This window comes from Uloborus diversus, chromosome 8, assembly GCF_026930045.1.
Source record: "Uloborus diversus isolate 005 chromosome 8, Udiv.v.3.1, whole genome shotgun sequence".
In the NCBI taxonomy this organism is placed as follows: domain Eukaryota; kingdom Metazoa; phylum Arthropoda; class Arachnida; order Araneae; family Uloboridae; genus Uloborus; species Uloborus diversus.
In genome coordinates this window covers 66,027,072-66,048,778 of record NC_072738.1, presented here as the reverse complement: position 1 = coordinate 66,048,778, position 21,707 = coordinate 66,027,072, and the positions used below count along the sequence as shown (strand labels likewise).

The window sequence follows — 21,707 nt, the reverse complement described above, 5'->3', positions numbered from 1 at the left end:
ACTCATACACTGAAAAAAATAAAAGGTTTTTAAGTATAAATACTCTAAAAAAGAAACAAATTACGATTAGTTGTATTTTATTTTTAGTCTAGTTGTATTGTATTATTTAAGTTCAGTTGCAAAATACAGTTGACATTTTAACTTACAAAAGGTGCATTTTTAAAATTTCTCAAGGGTCTTAAAATATTGACTTTAAGTATGTTTGAAGAAGAGAATTTGAAAGTAAAGATTGAGAAATCCCTAATTTAATTGCAGCATCACACTAACTACATTTAGGAAGCTTGTCATATTAATTCAAAATTTCGAATTAATCTTTCGCACTCAAGTAGTCACGACTTGCTAGCTAACAATTTTAACTCAATTGTAAAAATGAACTGTCAACCCTTGTAGATAGCTGAATGAGAACAAACTGATTGACTCAGTGGTGAGTGAGCAGGGCTGCATGTCGAAACAGTTCTGCGAAGTAGAAACAAACAGCAACAACTAAATATCTGGCTCTGAAACAAATCTCTTGAGACGGCTAGATACTTCTTCTTTTTTTTTTTTTTTTTTTTCATTCAACTCCCCCCCCCCCCCAAAAAAAAAAAAAATTGTACACCCTTCACCTTTTTTTTTCCGTTTTTGTTTATGTGGAATTTGTTATTTTATTAATGCTGCAATGTTTTAAATCCATGAAAAAAAAAATCCTGGTTCTATTCAGAGAAAAATTAACATATGCTCTCCAAAAGTTTGATCTTATAAAACGGCGAGGATGATTTTATTAAAGGATAAACCTAACATGTTTTGATATAAAAATGATTCTGTTCTTCCAGATCTGATTCTATAAAGCGACTGATTTTATAATCCAGTGATTTTATTAGTGGCGGGCACTGTACTTTGAATAATTAGTTGTACAAGTGGTTTCATCGCAATTAGTTGTCTATTTCTACTTTGGAAATTTTTTGCATTTAGAAAAACTTGTCAAACTTGAGTTGGCTTTTTTTATTGTTGCCATTTTTATTGTGATCATTTTAGAGAAAATGCTATGCATAGAGCTCAGTTGTTTGCTGTTTTGAGGCTAATGACGTTGATAAATGGAATAATTCAAACATATTCTAAAACAGAATTCCTTGAAAGAGAATGTTTGATATTGCAGATTTAATAGACACTTGATTAGGCATATTTTTTGACAGCTTCGTTTTGAACTCAAAAAGTAATTAATATAATTTAATTATTACATATTGTGGGTTTGTTTTACTATCTTCCTGAACACTGATGCATTGTATTACTAATTATGTTTAAGAATGATGTCTTAGGACATTTATGTTCATGTGTAAAAAAAAAAAAGAAAATGGAAGTGACGTATGTAAGTTTGTTCTGAAAAAGTATGTTTGAAACTCGTTAACAGTCAAACAAAAGTTTAAATTGCTCATACACACACTTATTCATATATATATATATATATATATATATATATATATATATATATATACACACACACATACAAGCCTTTGTTTTTTAGTAAGAAGTTGAAGAGCAAAATTACAAAGTTTGTTTTTACATTGTTTCAGAAGAAGCAACTATCAACAAAAATCATAATTGAAAGCTAACCCCCTTCATAAAAGCGACCCTTTTTATTTTTCATACCAGAAGTTGAAACTTTTACATTACCAATCTTAAGCATGTTCATTTCTTATCATAAACATGTTTATTACATTTCATCCTCCTATTTTTTTAAATGTTTACTTCCTGAAAACCAAGAAAAAATTTTCCTGTTAGTTTTTGAAAGTAAAATAAGTACTTGTTTTCAGGTTGCCCCCTTTTTTCTTTGAAAGGTAGTTTTATTTCATAATGTCCTAAATTGTTAGACAAATGATAATTAAATTAAAACAGCTTATGTTCTGAAGTTTTATTTCTTTAATTTTTTTTTAAACTCTCCGATGGTTTTGAACGTCCTATCATGGCATAGTGAGCAGTTTTCAAGAGCGTTTTACACTTATTTCTCTGATTCTAAACGTTTTTTGTCAAACGGTCCGAGGCGCAGTCTTGTAACTAGCCATTGATAGAAGGTGATTTGACTTACATGGCAGTTTGCTCCAAAAAAAAATTTCATTAGGAGGAATTTCACGCATCTTACTCATGGCTCAGGACCGTCAGAGGGTTAAAGAGACATTATAACAGTGATCTAATTCTTTAGGGCGGTACTGCGCATCTGGCAAAAATTGAGTTCAGTTGTCAATCTACAACTGTTCTGATTGTCATACAGAATTAGGAGCAATATAATTTCATTGAATTTTTATGAGGTTTAATGTGGTGCAAAATTTTTAAGTGTTACAGAAATTTGTTCTGATAAAAAGAGCAATTTTATGGTTTTAAAATTTAAATTTGAATGGTTTGAAATTTTTTAAGAACTTAAGACTATTGCTGAGTACTTAAGTATGTGTATACCAAATTTAGTAAAGATTCAACTTTAACTGTCCATTAGTAGTATAAGAGACATGCATAAATCTATTTATAATTTTCTACTTTTGTGATATTTGAAGAAACTCATAATTCTTTCTTATTCCTTTACCCGATTTATTCTTTAAAAATGTTATGAGGGAGCATGAGTAGGCAGGTAACAAATCTTACGCAATGCTGTCAAGTGTTGTAAGCTTTATTTAAAAATTTATGTATAGGTTTTTAAGATTCTCATAATTTCAAATGGTGCTGTACCTATATAAAGTAATGTCCAGAAAGTATGTTTAGTTAATCATTTTGTAGGAGAAAAAGCACATCTTTTTTGAAGGTGTATGTTCCATTTGTAGACAAAAGAAAGATATGCTAAGTATGGATATTTTTGGCAAATTTTTTAATGGTAGTAGCACTATATAGGAAGTAGCTGTGCATTTATTGTATAGATTGCATCTAGCTCATGTCATAAGGGAAGGTTTCTGAAGAAAAGTTTGCTATAAAAATTTAAATAGTTCAAAACCAGTATTTTTCTTTCTTTTTTTAGCAATTTGTGTTAAAAAATTTTTTATATAATTCTTTTTTTGTAAGTGTTTTTTGAGATTAGTTCAGTGTGAGTGGCTATTTTAAATTGCTCTCGAAGAGAATTTGTAACTTAATAAACTTTTGATTCCTGCCTTTTTTCCTTTTCTTGTTTTAATGCATTACATATATCCATCAGTAGAACTTTCAAGCTGTTACTTGTGTTGTAGAAAAAAGTTAGTGTAGTTTTTGTGCACACAATATAGGGTAACAGCACCAGTAACAGACACGCTTAAGACATTGCTCTCAGGTTGACTCAATTTTCTGAGCCTTTTAATGTATTTAGACTTTTAAAAATATTTTATTTCTTATGCAACTGCATTTCATCCAACGTTTGACTGCTACTGGATCCTTTGAATTAGTTAATTTTATTTTAATTTGCTCAATTTCGTAAAAGGTTCGACCCCCTGTAACAGGCGTTAAAATTCTGATGATACCCAGCAACAGAGACCAGGGTCATGTACAGGGGAGGGAGAGAGAAGGGACACCTGTTGGCCCAGGTCCAAGTCTGAGAGGGCCCAATATTTTTTAAATGAGGGGTGAAATGTAAAAGTAAACAATATGAAGGGGGCCCGTAAAAGTAATTTGATGGGCCCCAAAATTTCTGTGCACACCCCTGACAGAAAAGATGAGGAAAGGATGAGTAATGGATAAAATTCCCCTTTTTTCTTCAAAATGTGCAAAATTTCTTTATTTTTAGATCTAAAACCTTATTAAAATCAAATGAGCATGAAACACCAGCAGACCTTGTGATGGCTGTTCATGACCTTCCACTACTGCCTTGTAAATACCAACTGGCTCATAAAATTCCTCTGATCACACTAGATGGTTGTATCACATGCATGGGTCGCAACAATATCAGTTTTACCCGCTTAAAATTCTTATTATTTAAATCCAACCTTACAACTGCCTGTTACTGGTGCTGTTACCCTACTGTTATGAAGAAAGCTTTTAGTTTTCATTCTTTTGCATTAGTTTTTTAATATGTAAAAATCTTATCTTTACATTTACTTTCATTTAATAATTTGTTTATGTAATCTCTCAGTTTGTTAAAAAACAGTTCTTATGTTGTTGATTGTGCTATTTTCTCATCTTAAAGTCTTTTGTTTTTACTTTGAGAAGTGACTACAAAACCTAATTGGAATAAATTGATGAGATTGTTTCTTCAAAAATTCTATACCTTCTCCTTTTCCATGATCTAAGTTGCAGTCTTCATTTGAAATCAAAGAGTGTTTATATTTCCATATGTTGCTAAAGAGTTTTGTAATTTAGAATGAGATGTGTGCCTTACAGTATTCACTTAGACATTTCACTTGTGTGCTCTTTTTTATGAAATCTATTCGTGAGATGTTGTTTAACTGAGTGTGTGTGTCAATAGCTGAAATATGTCAGTCAATTTGTACAGTATGACCCAACCACAATAGCTGGGTTATAACTGAGGTTGTACAGTTGTGTATGAAACTAGAATAACAGATCATTGAAATCTTATTATGTGATATATGGTATAGATATGCCTTGAGTGTGAACCTTTAATATTTTTGAATTCACCTTTTGACTGACCCACTTGGCCAATCTTTCATTGGATAAATAAATTAAAGTGTTGTAAATGCAGAAATACCTTTTCAGAAGATTCACCTCTCCTCCCCCCCCCCCCCTTGTCTGTTCATTCTAGCTATGATGTGTATACAGCCAGACCTCCATATATCGAAGTAGCAAATTTCCAGGAAGCAATTCGATATATAGAAGACATCTTAGCTTATCATTAATTGCTTCGAGTTAGCAATAAAATAAAGCTAATTTTTGTGTTTTGAACTGAATTTCTAATTTATAGGAGAATCGGATTACATGAAAGTTAATTTTATTTAAAAAATAATTAATGTGAAACATTTCCTGACACTACATTAGTTTCTAAAAAACCTACTGTATTGCAGTTTCATGTTTTAGAGTGAAAGTTTTTGGAATTTAAGTTTCAGTACTTTTATTAAGGCTTTCCTATTTCTTATAATAGTAGACCCTCTGCTTGCGGAAATACTAAATTTACCAGAAAGGACATTTTTGCTCCTTAAAATGATCATTCTTCGGCAATTCAACTTGATCCGTAACATTAAGTGGTTTTCGTTTCATCAATGTAATTAAGAAAAAATTAAAAAATCAATAAGAATGTATAAAATACAATTTGATTTGAATATATTTTTCTGAAGCTAAAAAGTCTGATAAAGAATAGAATGATAACTAACAGACAAAAGGGATTGCTTGAAACTGATTTTGCTGTATTGCTGGATGCAACTAAAGTTTAAAATAAACTTGAGGGAACAGCTTCCTTGTTAGTTTCGTAGACCTTAAGTGAATGTCATTTTCTCCCTAACCTACATTTTTTGCAAGGCAAACAGTCTAAAGTGAAAAAAAATCTTGGAATTTCTCAAAAATCAATTCTATATATAGATATTTTATCGATATATGGAAACAATTTTTCTATTTATTAGACATGGAAATTTGCTGGGAGTACAAGGTATTGAAAATTTCGATATGTGGAAATTCGATACATGGAGGTTCTATTCAAATGTGTCACAAAGATTGAAAGCCCCACACCTTTTTTAATTTTTAGTATCATACATTTGAAATGAAAAGGAAAGCCTGGTAGTTATTTGTTTGTGGAAAGTTGTTTAAAACAATTTTTTAAAGATAAAAAATTATGCAATGTATTATGATTATTCATAAAAGTGATATGTATGTATTTAATTAATTTTTATGTAAAGCTTGTATTGAGAATTATGTTGTGAGAAAATTTGATAAGCACCGGTGAATTGATTTTAAAGTGTACATTTATTTTAATTCATTGTCGTCCTTCAAACAAAGTTTTCATTTTACTCTCCATGACTTTGTTGCTGTTCTTTCTTTGTTTTTGTGGTTTCCATTCTTAAGATAAGTCATTTGAAATCCATTTGTAAGTATGGAAGTGGTGGAACAAAGTATGTAAGGAAAAGAGTGTTATATAAAATGACTGATTTGAATGTTTTAATTTCATTAAAAAGTTTCTGTCATTTTTTGTTTGTGTGATTTTGCCTTTGTCATATGATTTTAAGTTGTAGTGATATATTATTGCATTAACAGTCGTACCAGCTGACACAGAAACTGGTATAAAATTTTCCTAGTTTATTTATGTTTAAGTAAGCCAATGAAACCTTTTCATAGAACTGCCAATATTAATTTTTATTTAAATATAGATGTATTAGCGTTTTGTTTTGGAGTGGAAAATGAAAAATCAGCTCCTTGATCCCATGGGTTGTAGCGGATTCAGCCTCTGGTTTTGCAGGAAGTTATATGTGCAATATTTGGGCTCAAGTGAGAGCTCTCAGACAAATTCAAAATATAAGTCCCGAAATCTTTAGTAAATTAAAGGGGTTACAACCCTTCTATTTGTTCTTGTCTGGTCCAAGGAACCAGTAACTGCAAAATGTCACTAGTCCCATACAACATTTCATGGTCCATTAATGCATCTTTAATACATTTTTTAAAAATACTTCAAATTTGTAAATAAAACAAATTTATATAATACAAGAGTTGAGTCCAGCTGATACAAGATTTGTTAATCCCTGCTCCGCTTATTCTAAGGTTGCTTTAAAAAATGTACTTCCCCCCCCCCCCTGCCTTTCTTGGAATTTTTAGAAGTTTAAGTTTTTGTTTAAGATTATACATTCAAATGATATGCAGCTTTCTTTAAGTAAAGGTACCAACGACAACAAAATTTAAATATGATTGGAGAAACACTGGTGGATTGCTAAATATATTGAAAAAAAAAACAGGGTGGCGAAAGATCAGGGAAAAGTCAAGGAATTTTATCACTCAGGGAAAAATCTGGGAAATATCAGGGAATTTGGAAAAAATCAGGGAAAATTGATCAAATGAAGAAAAAAAATTTTTTTTCCCTTGCAAAATGAAGTACTTTGATTCCCTACGAATTTTCCGCCAATTATTTGTTTTAAAAAAGTAAAATTAATAAGGTGCGATTATACAGTGCCGAATATTTGTGCATCTTTTTTCCTCAAGGTCAAAGTATTCAATCTTAGGATGAGCTTCCTAGGATTGATTCTGTGTCTGTAAAGTTGTTTATTTTACCTAGCTTGAATTTTCCTTCACGCATTCCATGCTATGTAAAATAAACAACCCTACAGGCAAAGAGGAAGCCATCATTAATGACTTTGCTCCCATGCTTTTACTCATTGTCTTGAAGTAATTAGCATACTGTTATATCACGATTTCAAGAAAGGATCTTTGTTTTTTAAATTAATGCTGAAAAAATCTTTAAAGTTATCACTTGGCATTTTTAATTTAATTGCTAAAATTAATTTTGACTTAAAATCTTTTTTTTTTTTTTTTTTGCCATGTTATTATTCCCTGTTACTTCAGGTTACTCGGAGGTTTTTTTTTTTTTTTTTTTTTTTCCAGACGTTAAAACTCTTTTATTTTAAAACCATATACATATACATTTTGAAATCAATAATTGGTTTTGTATTTCAATGTTGTTTGTAACTAAAGTAATCTAAGATTTTTTTTCGACAACTAATGAAATCATTTGAAATCGAGTTGTACATAAGTAAATATTTTTATTATTTTTTAATAGTTAAAATACTGTATTCATTCATTAAAAATTAAGTTCTTGATTAGAGAATAGCTCAATATGACTGGTTGGTGGAAGATTTCAATTTGTTTTACATAAATATATCTATTCTGCCGTGTGCAGGTAAAGGGCAGAAACTGCATAATTTTCTTTTTTATCTTTGCATTTTTGTCATCTATGGTACGTTGCCTTTATTGTACAAGCTCGCTTATTTGATTTCCCCTGAAAAAGAGGCGCAAAAAAAAAGTCTAATTCCAACATTTTCTCATTGTTAGTATTGAATCCACCACACATTTCTTCAAATATCTCAAAAACTAATTTCTGCACATACTGCCGTTTACCTGCGCACAGTGCAGTGTTTTTTATGTAAGTAAAACTACATTACTTCTATACTTTAACTATCACTTGTTACTCTTGCAGTAACAATTATGCTGCTTGAAAGTTCAGTTCAAGATTATTTCCATTTAAATTTTTTAGTTTTATCATGATTAGATATGTCTTTAAGAGTGGTTTAAGAGTGGTTTAATAGTTTCTTAGAATTCTTATGTTAACTGGTTCCTGGAAGTAAAGTATTTGTTTTAGATTTTCTATAATATTTCTTTGTCGATAATTTAATAACTATTTTTACCAAAAAAGGAGCATCTTTTCAAACTATATTTTTAATTAACAGCTTAAACCGTTTTGAACACTGCATTTTATTTAATATGCAATGCTTTTCAGGTAGGGCAAAGAAAAGAAACCATTATTATTGGTAACATAAATCAGGGAAATTTGGTGAACTTAATCAGGGAAAAGTCATGGAACTTTTTTTTCTCTGTTCCTGTCGCCACCTTGAAAAACTGTATAGCAATTTTACTAATCCTAAAGATGTTTGTAACTCAAGTGTTAAACGTTATGACTCTTTGCTGCCTCAATGTTTATCTGAACATTCCCATTAAAGAGAAATCTTTTCAATATGTTTTAATAAAACATGAAACGGTTCTATCTTGAATGCTCAACTTCTTTTACTGATGTTTAGCATTACAACAAAAGTTTTAAATTATTTGCAGTCAATAAGCACCCATTTAAAATAATAGTATGGTCATGAATGCAATGTAACAATGTTGTAAATTCTACATGTGTTCTTTTTGGGGAGGGAGAGGGAATTGAATAATTGATTAAGTTAGTTGCAATATGATGTTGAGCACATTAGAGTTTTCTTAAGAAAGCAAATGGACAGTGGGAGAGAAATCAATATGATAAGAGCTATGAAATAAGATAATGTAATCCCATATTAAATATTGCAGAACAAAGTAAGGAAGAATCTTTTTAAATAAAAAATTAGTACTATCAAAATCTTCAGCATTGCCTGCAGTAGTAATAATTATGAAAAACAATAGTACCAGTAATTTCACAATTGTACTAGTAGGAAGTCTAAGAGTGGTGTGTCATCTATGGAGGATACATCATGAGTGGAACATGCTCACCATATAGTGAGCCCTGCGAAAGGATCCCCCACATATTCAACGTTAAGTGGACAATTTCCAAAAGCAATGCATGTGATTTTCCTTTTAATTATTACTCAACAACAACTATGTATTTTTTTTTTTAAAACCCACATTTATTTCACAGATAAGAAGTACATAGATGTAATAAATAAATTACATGGTGGTTACATGACATCAAATAAATATTTGCTTCACCAAATCATTTGTGTAAAAGGCAGAATTATTCCTTGTGAAGTGGTGGTGTTTTCCTAGGGATAATTTAAGGTTCGTTCTAAAATGACAAGGAACCTTAATGTATACGTTTTAGATAGAAGCTTTTCATTCAGTCGAAATCATCATCGTAATCTTCTTGCATTATTGGCTCTGACCACAGTTCCCGGCCCGATCGCTCCTAAAATGGAAACAAAATTTTGAAAAATGCTTAGAAGTATTAAAGATAGAAGAATCCTACCCCAATTTATTGTAAATATTATGCGCAGATTACCACTATTATTTCGGGGCAGGGGCAGGCCCGTATTTACGTACCCATAGACCCCACACTGGGGGGGGGGGAGTCCTAAAGGGGCATAACGAGCCAAGAAATTGAAAAAAAAACTTGCACTAAGACTTATTAACGTTGCATATTTCCACTGCTGGCCTCTGGGGAGGGGCCCCACAGATATTCTTGCAGGGGGACCCAAAATTTATAGATCTTGGCAGGGCAGGGGTGAGAGAGACTGACAACCTCATACAAGCAGTGCTGTAGTCTAGAAAAGTAGCATCAGTATCAGTACTGGATCCAGAGCCAGATTCAAAAGGCTCAGGAAGCTTGACCTTCCCCTCAGAATTTTCAGAACACCCAAAAATGACTAAAGTGTGCTTAAAATTTTTACTTTCTGCTTTTAAATACAGTTTTAATGAGATGCAAACATTGAAACTTGTTCAATAAAATTTGGTCAAACTATGATACAATGTACTGTTATAACAATTTTGTGAAGGGAAAAATATGATTCAACACCTAACCACTCTTATTCTCTGAAAATAAGAGCAAACATATGTAGTGTACAAAATTTCAATATCTAGGGAAATGGGGGGAGGAATCAACTTTAATCTGAATTCTGTTAACCAATTTTAGAAATAATGCTTGTAGTATTAGACAAGTTTTGTTTCAATGTGCATAGAATTTTTGGGAAACAAATTTCTGAACAAAAATTTGGGGGGCCTCAAAATAAGACTGAACTTTCCCTAATTTCGTTGGTTAATCGGGCCCTGACCGGATCTTCAGTTTTTCCGTGTCGGGGCAAATCTTGACACTCACCCTTACCCATCTTCCTTCATCAACCATCAGAAAAGAGCACACACAAATACAGTAGAGAACCAATTATCCGGGAAGTTCGGGACCATCGCTCTCCCGTATATCTGAACTTCGCGGTTTTCTGGATCACTAAAAAGCGCTATTGGCCGATTGTTTGTAAAACTTAAAAGTACTATAATAAATAGTTATGCATATTAAAATAAGAAGAAAACAGTTCAGAAATGCTTATAAATATCGAAATATTAAAACTAATAGTGAGAGAATAATTTAAATATCAAAAAACTTGAAGTCATTTGTAATACCTGAGACCCTCACGTTCTGTTTGGAAAAGAAAAAAAAATCAACCACTTTTCGATGTTTTAAAACGAAAGAAAATAAAGGGAAGGGTAAAAAAATAAGTTTTTGAACCTAAATGTGCAGTTTTTCTACTATAGTGTACAAAAGAATTCGCTTTCATGATCGCGTTTTTTTTAATTTTTTTTTTCTTAATTTTTCGTGATGGTTTTGTGTTTGCGATTACGGTAGTTATTGATAACTAATGCTGTTGCATTTCGTTAATCTCAACATAAATTTGATTTATGAGTTCTTGCAGCCTTATTAGTCTTGCGTTTAATAAATTTCTAGAATTTACGATCAACTAACTATCCGGAAAATTCGCGAATCTGGTTTTCGGCGTTGCCCGCACTTTCGCGACGTCACTTATGCTAAACGCCTTTAATTATAGGCTATGCAATAAAATACTGCATTAGAATGCGACAATATTCATTTCCTTAGCTTTCGGTTAAAATAAAAGACGAAAATTTCAGACTTACGAATGTACTTTTTTATTAAGAAAATATTTCGGAAATATTGCTCCGCATAAAGGATAACCATTTGAAATTGGTGTTTGCAAATATTTTCCCGAGTTATACGTGAGTAATATGGTGTTTATTAAGAAATCGTTCATATTCTTTTTGGTATTTCAAAAAAAAAAAAAAAAAAGGTTAATTTTTCAAAAATTGCCAAAAATGCTTATTTTTAAAAAATGGTTTTCTGGTTTCCCGGATAAAAGGTTCTGCACTGTACGGGGAAATTGCCTCGCGGATGAAAGGCCCCCGCTTGCTCCCCCCGACATCCAGTACTTACTACTTATGTGAATAAATTAGAAAAATAAGAAGTTATACTTATGAAGCTTTAGAGCAGAAGTGCTTGACCTGTTTTTACCCAAGGGCTGCACCTAATGCTAAGACGAATCTCGCGAGCCAGAACACATTTTAAATTAGAATACATTCATATACTTTTTACAGATAACAAGAAAAAACGCCAAAAGGGAAAGAAAACTACAAATTAAGTATTGTTATTATCATTACTAAAATGATTATTTTATTGATACGAGTTGCCATCAGTTTTTTAGAAACAAATTTCTAACTAGTTTGCTTCAAATTTGATACAATCATTTGTTCTACCGGAAAGGACAATTTGTTGTTTAAGAAGGTTCCAAAATATATTTTTCGACTTGTAACATTGAACATTACTTCACTCTCCAAGGGTCCTCTGTATCACCAGAGTAACTTAACCATTTCAAAAGAACATGACAATGAGCCGCTTCTGGCCCGCGGGCTGTAGGTTTAGGCACCAATGTTTTAGTAGAGGAAATATGTGGGTAACTTATATTAAAATATAGAGAATAACTACTAAGAATTTTTATTTTTCTGAAAATACATGCCATATAGCAGAGCTAGATACTGAGAGAGTTAGACTGGTAATTAGAAAAAATGACATTTATGTCTGTCAGATGTTGTTGGGTGATATTTTTTACGTTAGTATTTTTAAATAATTATTAAAATCAAATATAAAATATTGAATTCATTAAAAAGCAGAGGTATACATCATTTTTCGAAAGAAACCTGAAGGTAGACGCCTGTCGTTTAAGGTGGTCAATTACCCCCTCCCCCTGGCTTTTTGAAATTAATGTAGTTACATGAAAGTAGGAGTGCTTTTTTGGTATAATTTACATTGAGTACATAACTTATGCCCTCTACCTCTGAAAAAATTTGAAATGACGAGTTTGGAAATTCAGTTATGTTTTAGTTTGGTTTTTCTCTGGATGTCTTTGAAGAAACACAGCAAAATTATCCAAGAGAGTTGATTTCAACTTTCTTCATCTTTCTTTCATTCTTTCTTGAGAACATTTGTTAATCTTATAGATTGTTAGACGAAAATATTTTCATTAAATGGTATTCACTGTTACAAAAATCTGGGGAAAAATATAAGTCAGCAACACTTAATGTCTGATAGAATTCCTTTTTGGTTTTTGGTCATTTTACGTCGATTTCAGATTTTTAAGTTAAGATTCGATGCAAATTCTAATAGTTGGATATAAGTTTGAAATATCTAAGGACGTTTAGAGTCAGCAACGAAATTAATGGTCACTCTTTAAAAAAAAAAGCAGAAAAACTTACCGAAAGGCAAAGCCTCTTCATTTCATTCACCTAAAAACAATGATAAGAATTAATTGATTGAAAAATGATTGGAGCACATATTTACCTGTAAACATGAACTTAGAATTCATTAATTACCACTCCCCCTCCTCTTGCCTACCTTACTGCTTGGTGATATCGAAAGAAAGAGGAACTATATTATGGCTCAATAGGACGCGTGATAGTGAAAAGGTCAATTTTTACTTGGAAAGAGGAGGATTTCTAATACTGGCTTAAAGGCAATAATTATCATAATGCAATATTGTTGTAGCAAACCAGCTTTTCTCGCTTCTATTTCAATAAGTGGAATCCTTTAAATGTTTCGTCCAGGGGTGTTTGTGGGCTGAAATTTCAGAAAATTTTGGGTTGACAGCACATCTAAAACTGAAAAATTATTTTAAAAAAAAAGCGGGGGGGGGGGGGGAGAGCTTCAAAATATTTTTTTTTCAATGATTTTTGAGTACATATTTTTGAAGAGTTTTTACGGGGAGGGGGGTTGAACTTCCTAATAGTTTCCGAAATTTTCACACTGTCTTCAGAAAATTTTACTTGAGTTCACTTGCATTCCTGGTTTTGTCCAAATAACTAGTGCGCTCCGGCCTCTACTCGCTGCTGCTCACCAAGCCCCAAAGATTGCTCCGCAATCTTATTTGGTACGTGAGAGATCTTTTACATGCCAAAAAAAAAAAAATCATACTACAAGGATTTCTGCATCTTGAAGATTCACCTACTGGAGCCAGGTTCGAACCTGCACCTTTGAGCTTAAATCACATGGCACATCACTCTGTCGGCGATTTAAACATACTAAAAATAAAAATGTAACTTGAAAAAGAAAGAAATTCCTATGAAATGCACTCACCTCTTCACATGATGGTTTATCTGGTAAATCGTATGACTGAATGCACTCCTTGCATGCTTCGATGTCTTCCTGCAAGATACAATGATTGTTTATTGACATTCCATTAATGTCTTTTAATTCAGCTTTGTACGGGATTGAAGTAAGTCATGGTTTATCTATATGTTTCTTTTCAAAGTGAAACAGTAATTTTCACGCAAATAATTAATGAATTTTATGAAAAACGAATCCTTCGGAAGTTCTTTGCCCGGCCCAGACAGTGGTTTACAAAAGAGCAACCGGTGCGTGAGTCTTGGCTCCTCGCATTATGGAAACTTCAAAAATTCAAACATACGTTTTCCAAAAGCCTAGATTATTTGCAAAGTTTGAAGTCCTTGGTATTTAGCCCAGATTGTTGCCATCTGGTCTAAGGGGAAATTCTTCCAACGACCAAAAGAGAAATACTTTGGACACGCTGACACGCATTAAGGATTTTTATATCAAGAGGGTCATACAATATATAAGATTTTCATACAAAATATTCGTTTATAATTTATTTTTTATACCAGAAGCTAACCAGCTTCAAATACATGGAGAAACACGTACAAAGATCTTTTGCCTCTGGACAAACACAGAAAAACTTTAACGCGTACGAAGCGAAGCTTCTACCACAGAACCACGAAGGCCGCTAGTTTATCTTGTTTCCTTGTTATCAAATTTAATTTTAAATTGATCACCATTCTATATTTAAAATCGGAAGTTATATATTTATCGGATGAATCAAAGTGAAGTGAATTCAGAGCGCGAGAAAACTGCAAACGATTTTATTTTTGTTGATACAAATGATTATTGCTGCTTAAAATATTCATCAACAATTAACTTTTAAATCATTGTTATTTTTTGGGGGGGGGGGGCAATCAAAAAGCTTGTCCCTCCAGCCAAACTGACACCAGGACAATTGTAATAACAGCTTTGAAAAAAAAAAAAAAAAGCACATACAGATATATTTTAATTTTGCAAGACAATGTCTGTTTATACATTTCTTCGTGAGGGGTACATTAATTGTTGTAAACGGCAATAACTACAGCAAAGAGTAGGACATTGAAGGATAAAAGAAAAAAAAAGATGTAATTTATAAATTTTGTACACCGACTCTCCTGCATTTTTATGCAAAGTTTAATATAGTGTAAAAACTTTAGGTAAAAGGGATAACGAAGGAATTGTTTGTGAAATCCAACCTTTTTTATAACGCACATTTAAGAATTTTTAATGAACACAAATAGGCGGTTGAACTCCAAACGTATGTTTGCTTTGGGCTTTGATATCGATATGTTAAATCAGTTTCAGCATATCTGGTATTTGAAAAACAACTTCTTTGATATTCTTTTTTTCCCCAAAAAATAAAAGGAAAAGAAAATTACCTTATCCCTTAGTTTTTTCACGCATTTTCCTTTTGCCTTATACTTGAGGCTGGGCTGAAAAAAAGGTTAGAACATTAAGTACAAGTGTTAATTATTAGAAACTTAAGGCAGAATTTTGTCATAAGAAAAGTTTTTCTCCTTTCAAAAATTTATTTGTACCTCATATGAAGAGCTATATTCAAATAGTTAGCTCTGGTGCACGTTTGTGCTAAAAATAATATTTATTGATAGAAAATAAAAATATGTTTTGTGTAGAAGGATAGAGACTTGTGAGTAGGGGAAAATTGGGTACAGAGAGAATAGCTATATACTATTTTCTGTTTGGATAGTTCCAGAGTGGCCTGGTAAAACTTTTAAAAAGTCAAGTAGACATATTGTGAACAAGCTACTAGTGATAGACAAAGGCTACAGTGAAAACATTCTATCCTTATCAAATGCTACATCACAAGATGATACTTTAAGCCAATTTACTTATATATATCCATAATTATCTAAATCATTGTATCTCAGTCCCAAACAAATATGCGGTAGATGTCGCTAGTGTGTGTCAAGGTGACATGAAATTTATCTTGCCGAAGGCTAACTACTCTTCTGTACGTTTTTGACCAGTCACGTGAACAAAATTACATTCGATTCGCCAATCTCTTATCAAATTCGTCACGTGACTGAATCGTAAACGATATCGAGGTGTACCAGAATCGTTTCCGATTGGTATTTCCGACTATATAAGAACATTAAATGTTTCTTATATGGGTAAAGAACAAAATTAATACAATAGTAAAAGCTTTTAAAACTTTTTTTTTAAATAATTTAATTGGAACATAAAAAGTTCAATTCCTTGAACCGAGATTTAAATAACGAAACCTGTTTATGACATACCTGCGGTAGACATGCTCTTCTCATTTCTCGCACCTGTAAAAAGTGAAAAAATATTTGAACATGAACCTTTTATAAATCACACGTAATATAAAAGGAAGTATGCTCTTCTTTTGGAAGAATTAGCAATTTAAAAAACGTTTCTGGTAAGCATCAAATTAAAACTGGTAGACAGTTCCAAAAAGAACTCCTATCATTTTTTTAATAAAACTAAACCGTTTTTTTTTTTTTTTTTTTTTTTTTGCTTTAAGACATTAGAAATTTTTATCATTCTTTACGGAGCCGTATACAAGTGTGGGGGTCCTTAGGGGTTCAACGCCCCCCCCCCCCCCCCGAAAAGTTCGGTTTGACATTTCAATGTCATTTTTATTTAAAAATTTCCAAAAAATATTGTTCCAAAACTCAAATGTCTTTCATATGAATATTAATTGCATAAAACGCTTTCATAATAGATAACCCGACGACTTGAACATTAGCGCAAATTGCGCAAATCTCTTCGTGAAAGTTTTAAAACCCTCCCCGAAATTATTTTCTGGTTATACGGCCCTGATTCCTTACGTAGCCGTATTTTACAAGTATGCATGTCTGACAGGGAGTGTTAATTCACAGCTAACTTGAACATTCAATACACCGTTGATTGGTCCAATGACCTATAACTCATAATCTTTGTTATGTATTGACCTCTGTGCATAATCCCTCTGAAAATCATAGCTTTCACGTTCGCTATTCTATTTTTTACGGGAGGGAAAGCAGGATTTTTATTTTTTTCTAATCGTAACAAGTATTTGAATCCGATTCTTCCTAAAGGACGATATAAATATACGTGAATCGATTAAAATTGCTTAGAAATAATCTTCGGGCGTTGGTGTGTGTGAACGAACAGGGGGCGGAACCCCCTAGTTCTTAAATTTTTTTAAGTTTATTCTTAAATTGTGATCCGCTAGTTTATTTACTTTTAATGCAAACATAATTATTTTTTGTGTACAATGATTGTAACAAAATAAATGAAAGTTAAAAGTTGCTCGTTCTTATCTGGTCGATATTTTGCCAATATTTAACAGTTTCTGACCTCCGTGTATTTGAATGCAAATTACGTATATAAAGTTTATTAAACTACGCATTAAACAGAAAATATTTTTCTTAATCTTTGGAATAGCAGAGTCGTTTCATGAACCAATAAAAGAAGTCCAAAAGCACAACTTACGTCATCTCGAGTCACATTCTGAGGAAGACTGAAATTGTCAACGCACAAATAGCAGGCTTCGATGTCTTCCTGGAAAAAATAGAAACGAGTTAGTCACTACCTTAACACTCGCAATAATGAGACAAATGAACAACATTGTGTTCTAATTTAAACTTTCAGTTTTTAACTTGAGTCTTAAATAATGCAGTTGAACAAATGAAATTTGTGGTCTAAACTTTATGAATGGTGTGTTTCAGTTGGCAATTTGTATCTGAATAAGCATATAAAAACTTTAATACAGTTCTGTTTGTGACAGTTCTTTATAAATTGCCAGACAGACAAGTTAAGTAAGAAACAAATAATTCTTATATACTGTCTAACCACGGATTGTATGGAAAGGTAAACATCCGGTTTACACGCGGAAATGGAAGCATCTATTAGTTTTCAGGGATGTCAGATTTTGCAGATGTATGTTAGCCTCTAAGTTAAGCTGAGGTCTCGTTCAAATGAGTGGAATACGCGCATAAAATTTTTATTTTTCCCCTCATTCAGATGGAGTCGGGAGTCGCCCCAACTGGATGTTTGCCAATTCCATACAATCCGTGGTCAAACAGTATTTGCAACTGTTTTAACATTAACTGTATATAAAAGTTCTTGACACATTTTCAAAATTTCTAGGAAAGCAACAAATTGTCATATTAATATTCAGTTTGGGTCATAATACTTCATAGATTCAAAAAAAAAAAATTATAACATCGTAAAAGACTTAATATGTATAGCATGACATGACTTAATAGGCTTAATATGTATAGCCTGGAGAAAAGAAGGATCAGAGGGAACATGATTCAGTTGTTTAAATTTATCAAAATGAATGATGTTAATGCATTAAATTTTTGCACCGAAAGCGGGACAAGGGGTCATTGTTTTAAGCTATTCAAATCTCAGGCTAACCTGGAAATAAGGAAAAACTACTACTTTAGTAGGGTTGTGGGCACTTGGAACAGCTCACCGGAATTTATGGTAATGAGCAAGGGGGTGCATAGCTTTAAGAGGGCCATTGATCATCATTGGGGACTAATAAATTGACTAGGACCAGCCCAGCTGGGCCAAGAGCCTGTTGCTGGTCGTCACATTTGTATTTGTTCAAAAAAAGGTGTTTTAAGTAATCGCTGTATCGTCACAGCAGGAAAACCAAACGTCATGTGAGGTGCTTTATAATTTTTTTTAAACAGAAAGCAGTACCTTTCATTACCAGAGTGTAAAGTGTGCACCGTATGTTGCTCGAACAATAGCTCATTCCATGTCCTCAAACTGTACGCATACGCACATTGGTAATGAAAGGTATTACGTTCTGTTTAATAAAATGATTAAGCACTCACATGACGTTTGGTTTTCTTACTGTGACGATACAGCGATTACCTATAATTACTTTTTTTTTACGATGTCATGAAAAAATACTTAAACCTGCGAAGTATTATGGTACAAACCACATATTCATGTGACAATTTGTTGCATTTATATGAACTTTTAAAATGTGTCAAGGACTTTTCAGACACCCTGTGTATTGACTTATTTGTCAGTTTATTCATCTACGTATCTAGATATGTTTTCTCCTCCCGACTAACTTATAATCTCTTTTTTAATTTCTTTTTTTTTTAATCATCCAAAAAAAAAAAAAATGTAAATTAGTTACAAAACCGTATTATTACAGTGAGAAACCTAGAATAAAATAATTTTTTGCTTACCAACTTTTCGGTGTTTTCTTCACATTTTCCCTTAACCCATTCCTTTGGCTCTTTCTGAAAAAAATAATACAAAGTGAACGGTATTAAAGTATGTGTAAAAACTATATCGTCACCTCATAGCAACGGTAAGATATCTTAGTGTTATTTCTGGAATTAGATATCTTACTGTTGCTCTGAAGTGACGATATGTATATCGAATCTTAACTCGACTCAGGATGGAAGGTATTCAAAAAGAAATCTGTATTTATTTGATCACAAGTGTAGAGCATAAAATAAATGTTGAAATCATTGGAAGATATTTTTTCTTTCTAAGGGGCTGCGGTAGAGGCACTGCCATTTGCACACCTAGTGCGATAGCAACCACTCTTTCACGTGGCACCACTATCAGTGGGATGCCATTGCCACGGAAATTTTGCGCCAAGCTTCATCACTAGATGGAGGCACCTGGGCTCTATTCGATACGAAACAGCACTAGGAATTTAATTTTGCCAAGAAATACTCCGTGCCAAACGAGTACTCGAGGGATCTTTTACATGCCACATAATCGTAGGTCATGGACGCTGTCGATTTTCTGCATCTTGAAAATCCACCGACTAGAGCCAGGCTTGATCCTGCGCCTTTGGGCGTGAGAGGCCAGCGTCTTAACCGCTACACCCTTTGTCACCATTTAGAAGATGTATTTTTCTATGCTTTACGTGATTATTTAGTGCTATATGTTTACGTTTTCCAACATATTGAATTTTTAGCAGTGAATGATTGTGCCTAAAACATATCAAAATCCTAATTTATGTCTGTTGAGTGATTAATGTATAGAAGTTTCATTTGTCCCCCTCCCCCCTTTTTTTGTCAAAATCTGAAATGTATCTTTAGAGAAGGTCATGGAGTTCGTAAAATTACAAGGTTTTCTCGTACTAGAATTAATACCCTCTGTAGTCTCAGAGGCAGTATGGGAATGTGGGGCAAAGTGAAAGGGTGAAATATTTATTCTGCGCTTAGTGCCACCTATCTGGTACTATTTTAACAATGTAGTTGCACATGTAATCTATTCCATACAGGAAAAAATACCGCCGAAGATTAAAACTTATGACAATCTTAAAAGCAATTTTCAAAAATTGATACTCTTATTGCAATATTTGCTGTAGATCAAATATTATTTTTGATATCATAAAATAATAAAGTTCTTGTTATTAACATTTTAAATATGAATTGAGACCTTCTAATATTCGGTGGAATATTTATTTAGTTAATATTAAGCTAATTTGTATTAAAAAATTTTGCTCTAATATATGCGGGGCAAAGTGAAATAGCTTATTTCGTTTACTCACTCAATCATTTACTAAAAAACTTATGTATTTCATTTATTAATTAATTGATGAACATTCCTTCATTCATTAAATCACTTATTTATTTATACATTCACTCTTTTACTCAATCATTTGTTTTTCTTCATATATTAATTAATTAATTAAATTATTATTTTATTGTTCCATTTTCTTTTCATTTATTCATTCAAAATTTTATTCACAGAATCATTTGATATAAAATACTTTTTATAATCGAATAAAAAACATTTCATCAGAAAAATATTTTTTTTATTAAGGTTTAAAATTATTGCCAAAAATAAAAAAACAATGTTTCAGCACACATGTTTTATTATAAAATACAATGTTCTTTCTTTTTGCACTGTAATTTTCAAAACAAATTTTCAATTTGTTCATTTTGAAAAAGCGCAGTCATCTTAGCCATTTCACTTTGCCCCACATTTTTCCTACTATTATAGAGAAAGTAACTCTCCTCCTTAATGGTGAGAAAGGCTCCGCGGAGATCCGTTGGCCGCTGTCGAAGATTTAAAAAGTGATGAATTGTCTACATTATAAAGAACAAAAATAATGATTCTTAACAAATTTCAAACATGATAGAGAAAATGTTAACACGGAATAAAAATTTTGATACAGAATAATTTTAAAAACTCAATTCTTGATTATTAGCTGTACCTTTCACCTTTTCGTCATGTCTCTTTGAAGTAACATGTTTGCGGCAATCATCACGACCATCACGTTCAACTGAAAAATCGCCATTGCAAATAGTACATCTTGCATAACTCGTCTTTAACGATGAAATGAGGAATTCGTAGAAACTACGAATTTTTCGTAGCAGTTGGCAGCTCTGTGTATTTGTAAATGTGTAGTAGTAGAAGAAATAAAAGAATAAATCTACAGAAACAAAAGTTGTCTATAAACTCACTCACCCTTGGTACACACTGTCGAATAAGACTCCTGATCTGAAAGTATGAAAATTTATAATGAAACTCTTTGGAAAACTACAAAATATATGTTAGTCACAATATTTTATGACGAAAACATGCCATAAATTAAAAATATCGAGAAGAAGCAAGAGGGCAAATGTTTTTGAAACGGCAATGTTCTTAAAATTTTTCACCAGGATTCCTCTTGCATGAACTTTATGCGTAATTTAAGCACAATTTAGGCACTGAACTACGAATAGTTCAAAACTGTCCGTAATCCGTTTGCAAATATGCTCAGGAGTTCTCGAACTTTTTCAAGTCGCGGCACCCTTTTAAAAATTAGAGCTTTCTCACGGCACTCTAATTATTCATAGCTGATATTTACATTTTTATGTTTATTTATTTATTTATTTGTATATAAATAGATCAGTATATACGTCCACAGAGACGGATAATGAAACACTACATTTATATGTTACTATATTAACATTCATATGTTAGAATAATTTTGAAGAAAAGAGAAATTATATTT

General features: G+C 32.1%; 2 protein-coding genes across 2 annotated transcripts in view; one reads left to right on the top strand and one right to left on the bottom strand.

Moving 5' to 3' along the window:
- The window catches only part of LOC129228396 (lysM and putative peptidoglycan-binding domain-containing protein 2-like), a 66,350-nt gene that overhangs the window by 28,370 nt on the left and 16,273 nt on the right, over positions 1-21,707 (top strand). The gene's annotated exons all lie outside the window — the stretch shown is intronic.
- The window catches only part of LOC129228395 (uncharacterized), a 31,300-nt gene continuing 18,903 nt past the window's right edge, over positions 9,311-21,707 (bottom strand). The window contains exons 4-11 of the mRNA XM_054863074.1: positions 21,179-21,211; positions 18,931-18,984; positions 17,207-17,275; positions 16,006-16,038; positions 15,127-15,180; positions 13,730-13,798; positions 12,853-12,882; positions 9,311-9,508 (exon numbers count right to left, since the gene is read on the bottom strand). Of these exons, the coding sequence (XP_054719049.1) occupies positions 9,440-9,508; positions 12,853-12,882; positions 13,730-13,798; positions 15,127-15,180; positions 16,006-16,038; positions 17,207-17,275; positions 18,931-18,984; positions 21,179-21,211 (411 nt within the window). The 3' untranslated portion in view covers positions 9,311-9,439. The remainder of the gene's footprint in view (positions 9,509-12,852; positions 12,883-13,729; positions 13,799-15,126; positions 15,181-16,005; positions 16,039-17,206; positions 17,276-18,930; positions 18,985-21,178; positions 21,212-21,707) is intronic.